Genomic DNA, 6,000 nt, shown 5'->3' on the forward strand with positions numbered 1-6,000 from the left:
AAAACCGTAAAGCAGCAAAAATAACGCGACCAAGGAAGCAGGATTTGCAGTCCGTGATATTTGATTTTGCTGCCTTTTCTAGCCCACATAACAGAAAGGATGAATCCGACAAAGGTATTTGACTGTTCTGCTGTGCAGCCTCCACAGGGCACTTTGAATGTCCCTGTTTCTCAGGCTGTAGATGAAGGGGTTCAGCATGGGGGTGACCACCGTGTACATCACTGAGGCCACCACATGCTTTCTGGGGGAAGAGGACACAGCTGAACTGAGGTACACTCCAAAGATAGTTCCATAAAATAAGCAAACAGCTGCCAGGTGAGAGCTACAGGTGGAGAAGGCTTTATACCTTCCACCTGATGACGGAATCCTCAGAATGGAGGAAACAATTTTAGAGTAAGAGAAAAAGATCACTGAGATGGGAAGAAAACCAAATACGGCAGCAAACAAATACACGACTATGTTATTGATGAAGGTGTCAGAACAGGCAAGGGTGAGGATTTCAGAAGGGTCACAGAAGAAATGAGAAATCTTTATATCTTTGAAGCAAGTAAATTGTAAGGCAATCAAATTGTGCACCTGGGATACTAAAAAGCTAAGAAAAACAGATACCAAAACTAAGAAGCCACAGAGTCGTGGGTTCATGATGACTGGGTAGTGCAGGGGGTGACAGATGGCTACAAACCGGTCATAGGCCATCACAGTCAGGAGCATGTCATCCATATATGCAAAAAGGATTGAAAAAGACATCTGAGTCAGGCAGCCCACATAGAAGATGACTCTGCTGTAAGTTTGGATGTCCACAGTCATCTTGGGGACTGTGGTGGAGATGAAACCGATGTCAGCCAAGGACAGGTTGGAGAGGAAGAAGTACATGGGGGTGTGGAGGTGGGAGTCAGAGCTGATGGCCAGGATGATGAGCAGGTTCCCCAGCACCGTGACCAGGTACATGGACAGGAACAGCCCATACAGGACTGGCTGCAGTTCTGTATCCTCTGAGAGCCCCATAAGGAGGAATTCTGAGATACCTGTTAGATTTTGTGGTTCTGTGTAGCAAAGACACCTTTTAAAAAGAAAAGAGAATTAGAAAATATGAAACAAGTAAACCAGCACCCAGCACTGGGTCTATACTTTGAATAGAAGCAATTCACAAGTAAAGTTTTCATATCTGAGGACCATACCCACTCAGCAGTATTTCTCAGTTGTGACAAACCCAATTCTCTTTTTTTTTTTTTTTTTGAGGCGGAGTCTCGCTCTATCGCCCGGACTGGAGTGTAGTGGCCAGATCTCAGCTCACTGCAAGCTCCGCCTCCCGGGTTTACGCCATTCTCCTGCCTCAGCCTCCCAAGTAGCTGGGACTACAGGCGCCCACCACCTCGCCCGGCTAGTTTTGTATTTTAGTAGAGACGGGGTTTCACCGTGTTAGCCAGGATGGTCTTGATCTCCTGACCTCGTGATCCGCCCGTCTCGGCCTCCCAAAGTGCTGGTATTACAGGCTTGAGCCACCGCGCCCGGCCGACAAACCCAATTCTCTAAGAATTCTTTCATGATTGATTTTCGTGTTAGTCACCTGTTTCTCTGCACATCTACCTTAGAGACACTTGACTAAAAAATGTGAGGAGAGCAAGAACATTAGAGATAACAAATATATTATCACACTAAAATACAGCTTACTTTTTTAAAAAAAGTAGAGTGGGGCCAGACTTGGTGGCTCACACCTGTAATCCCAACACTTCGGGATGCCGAGGTGGACGGATCACCTGAGGTCAGGAGTTCAAGACCAGCATGGCCAACATGGCGAAACCCCGTCTCTACTGAAAAATATAAAAAATTAGCTGGGTGTGGTGGCAGGCACCACACTGTAATCCCAACTACTTGGGAGGCTGAGGCAGGGAGAATTGCTTGAACCCAGGAGGTGGAGGTTGCAGTGAGCTGAGATTGCACCACTGCACTCTGTCTCAAAAAAACAAAAAAAGTAAAGAGTAAATAACATGCTTCCACATTTAAGAAAATAAAAATGATTCTAATTAATGGAAACTAAAGGCAGACAGACAAACCTCGTTTTGTTGAATACAATGTTACGAATTCCCTTGATTTATAACATTTATAAACGCTCTATGAGTGGTAGGACTACATTATCTCCAAACTAAAGTTAGAAGTTCTTTTTTTTTTTTTTTGAGATGGGATCTCACTCTGTCGCCCAGGCTGGAGTGCAGTGGCCGGATCTCAGCTCACTGCAAGCTCCGCCTCCCGGGTTTATGCCATTCTCCCGCCTCAGCCTCCCGAGTAGCTGGGACTACAGGCGCCCGCCACTATGCCCGGCTAGTGTTTTTTTTTTTTTTTTTTTTTTGGTATTTTTTAGTACAGACGGGGTTTCACCATGTTAGCCAGGATGGTCTCGATCTCCTGACCTCATGATCCACCCACCTCGGCCTCCCAAAGTGCTGGGATTACAGGCTTGAGTGACCGCGCCCGGACAGAAGTTCTTAATTAGAAAACATTTTTATTTGCCAGTTACATTCTGGATTTTTATCATTATGATTTCTAAGTTCATTTCTTCACAGATATAACTCTCAAATATATGAGCCATCTTTTAAAAATTCATTTAAGGCCAGGCGCAGTGGCTCACATCCGTAATCTCACTTTTGGAGGCCAAAAGGGGAAGATTGCTTGAGGCCAAGAGTTTAAGACCAGCCTGGGCAACAAAGTGAGACCGCATCTCTACAGAAAATTTAAAATGAGCAAGGCCTGATTGTGCATGCCTGTACTCTCAGCTACTGGAGAGGCTGAAGTGGGAGCACTGCTTGAGCCTAGGTGTTGGAGGCTGAAGTAGTGAGCTATGGTTTTACCACTACACTCCAACTCTAGCCTGGGCACAGAGCAAGACACTGCTTCAAAAAAAAAAAAAAAAAAAGAAAGAAAGAAAGAAAGGAAAGGAAAGTTAATCAACATATAACTTCATTTTAGGATTACATGGACTTCCAGTTTTGATAAGTAAAATTAGTTCAATGGGCTGGGTGCGGTGGTTCACACCTGTAGTCCCAGCACTTTGGGAGGCTAAGGTGGGTGGGTCACCCCCTTCTCTACTAACAACAACAACAAAAAAGTTAGTGGGACATAGTGGTGCTCACCTGTAATTCCAGCTACTTGGGAGGCTAAGGTGGGAGAATCGTTTGAACCTGAGAGGCGGAGGTTGTAGTGAACCAAGATTGTGCCACTGCTCACCCTGGGCAATAAAGCATGACTCTGTATTAAAAAAAAATTAGTTAAGGCCGGGCGCGGTGGCTCAAGCCTGTAATCCCAGCACTTTGGGAGGCCGAGATGGGCGGATCACGAGGTCAGGAGATCGAGACCATCCTGGCTAACACGGTGAAACCCCGTCTCTACTAAAAAATACAAAAAACGAGCCGGGCGAGGTGGCGGGCGCCTGTCGTCCCAGCTACTCGGGAGGCTGAGGCAGGAGAATGGCGTACACCCAGGAGGCGGAGCTTGCAGTGAGCTGAGATCCGGCCACTGCACTCCAGCCTGGGCGGCAGAGCGAGACTCCGTCTCAAAAAAAAAAAAAAAAAAAATTAGTTAAATACACATATTCATAGACCATCACTGACCACAAAGATGTCCATAGTGTGCAATGCAGCTCTCCATGATTCATCAATAAAATTTTAAGAACACTCTTGACTGGTCGTGGTGGCTCATGCTTGTAATTCCAGCACTTTGGGAGGCTGAGGCGGGAGGATCACTTGAGGTCAGGAGTTCGAGACCAACCTGGCCAAAATGGTCAGACCTGTCTGTACTAAAAATACAAAAATTAGCCAGGCATGGTGGCAGGTGTCTGTAATCTTGGCTACTCGGGAGGCTGAGGTACAAGAATCTCTTGAACCCAGGAGGCAGAGGGTGCAGTGAGCCGAGATCGCACTCCAGCTTGGGTGACAGAGTGAGACTCAATAAGATATATATACATAATAAGTATACATATATAAAATAAATACATATTTTCTATATATATATATATATATATATAAAATAAAGGCCTGAAGAATTAGAAATGAAAGAAACTCAGTCATTCCTTTCAGAACTCGGTGTGTACTTATATTAGGAAAAAAATAATATGCCCTATCAGAGATGTAGGAAAGCCAGATCTTCAGGTAACAGGATATTTAAGTTGAATGGTATGGATATGACTAGCTTTAAAGTATTAACAACAATATATCAAACTTAATGTGCCTCTACTTTATGCATCCATCGCATATAGATCACCCAGGGAGCATCTACGATCTATTTAATCTCACTTGGACACAAGGCAAGTTGTTAGACTGCCTGGTGCAAACATGGTTTCACCCCTTCCTACCCCTTGAGCTGGTACAAGTTATATAAAAATGCTTTGCATCTTTCCTCTTCTGTAAAATAATAATAATGTATGCATTTATAACTTGCAGAAGACGACACAGATGAAATGAAATAGGCTGCATCGAACACAGAGCTCAAAGCCTGGCATTTAGGAAGCCCTCCGTAAGGGTCACGATGTCACGGTGACTGCCATCTTCCTCCTCATCTTCATCATCACATTCGCAATCCTCTTTGAGTGCTTAGGGAACAGCTAAAAGGAACCTACTTTAGGCTGTTACAGGTGAGATCTCCATGGAACACTGAATCAGGGAGGAAAGTAAAATTTTGAATGAGGTTTCTGAGACCACCCCCCTCACAACCCAGAACATAAACTCCACAGTCCTCTGAGCTGACATCTTGCACATTGGTGTCCTCCCATCTGCCCACCCCACTGTCCTGTTTGTGCTGAGGATGATGAAACAAGGCTCCCGACCGTCCCTCAGCACTCACTGAGCTGTGCTTCCCCTCTGCTGGGCCATGACCACAGAGAGCAGGTCCGCTGTCTTCCCTGCATGGTGCATGATGGAGACTCAGGCTCCGTCCTCAGGACTGGCAGGAAGACAGGGTCAGACATGAGCGTCCTGATGCAGATGACAGGTGTGGAGCCCACTGGACTGGAAGCTCACACTGCAGGACTGGAGGCACAGGCTGAGTATTTACTATACTACGGCCTTGGGGGCTCAAGGCACAGAACTCCTCATTAGCCAAATTGGTCGATGTTCCCCAATCTCTAAGGACTTCTTCATATTAATGCAAGATGAGAAAATGAGTGTCCTTGGAAGGTTTTAGACCTTCCCTCTTGTTTGGAGAAAGCTAATCTGTACTACTCCCTTCTTTTTTTTAAAGATCTGCTTTTTATTTTCATTTTTTATTATGGTAAATATACTGCATATAAATGTAAAAAATTAGAAATATAAATGATTTTATATAGAGTGTCACATTTTAAAATTTTACAAGTTTAACTATTTTTTTAGTATACAGTTCAATGGCGTAAGAACATTGACATTGGTGTGTAATCATCACCACCATCCATCTCCAGAGCTTTTTATCTTGCAAACCAGAAACTCAGTCCCCTTTGAACTTTATTCATTCCTCTATCTCACCAACCCCTGGTAAGTTATATCACTTAGCAGCATGTCTTCATGGTAGATCCATGTTGTAGCATGTGTCAGAATTCTCTCCCTTTTCAGGGCTGAGTAATATTCCACTGTATGAATGGTCTCCATTGTGTTTAACCATTCATCTGTCAATTGACACTTGGATTGCTTCCACTTTTTTGGCTATCGTGAATAATGCTGCTATGAATGTGGGCATACAAATATCTGTACTAGCCGGGCGCGGTGGCTCAAGCCTGTAATCCCAGCACTTTGGGAGGCCGAGACGGGTGGATCACGAGGTCAGGAGATCGAGACCATCCTGGCTAACATGGTGAAACCCCGTCTCTACTAAAAATACAAAAAACTAGCCGGTCGAGGTGGTGGGCGCCTGTAGTCCCAGCTACTTGGGAGGCTGAGGCAGGAGAATGGCGTGAACCCGGGAGGCGGAGCTTGCAGTGAGCTGAGAACCGGCCACTGCACTCCAGCCTGGGCGACAGAGCGAGACTCCGTCTCAAAAAAA

The 6,000-nt window shown here is 45.2% G+C and overlaps 1 protein-coding gene across 1 annotated transcript; it reads right to left on the reverse strand.

Moving 5' to 3' along the window:
• Positions 1-78: 78 nt before the first annotated feature.
• LOC108534616 (olfactory receptor 7E24-like) lies at positions 79-2,918 on the reverse strand (the record flags this gene model as incomplete). Its single annotated transcript, XM_017880073.1, has 2 exons — positions 79-1,060; positions 2,887-2,918. Coding segments are annotated over 2 exons (1,014 nt in total), but the record flags the coding sequence as incomplete, so codon positions are not given.
• Between the last annotated feature and the right edge of the window lie 3,082 nt (positions 2,919-6,000).

This window comes from Rhinopithecus bieti, unplaced genomic scaffold (genome assembly GCF_001698545.2).
Source record: "Rhinopithecus bieti isolate Rb0 unplaced genomic scaffold, ASM169854v2 scaffold_10589, whole genome shotgun sequence".
In the NCBI taxonomy this organism is placed as follows: Eukaryota; Metazoa; Chordata; class Mammalia; order Primates; family Cercopithecidae; genus Rhinopithecus; species Rhinopithecus bieti.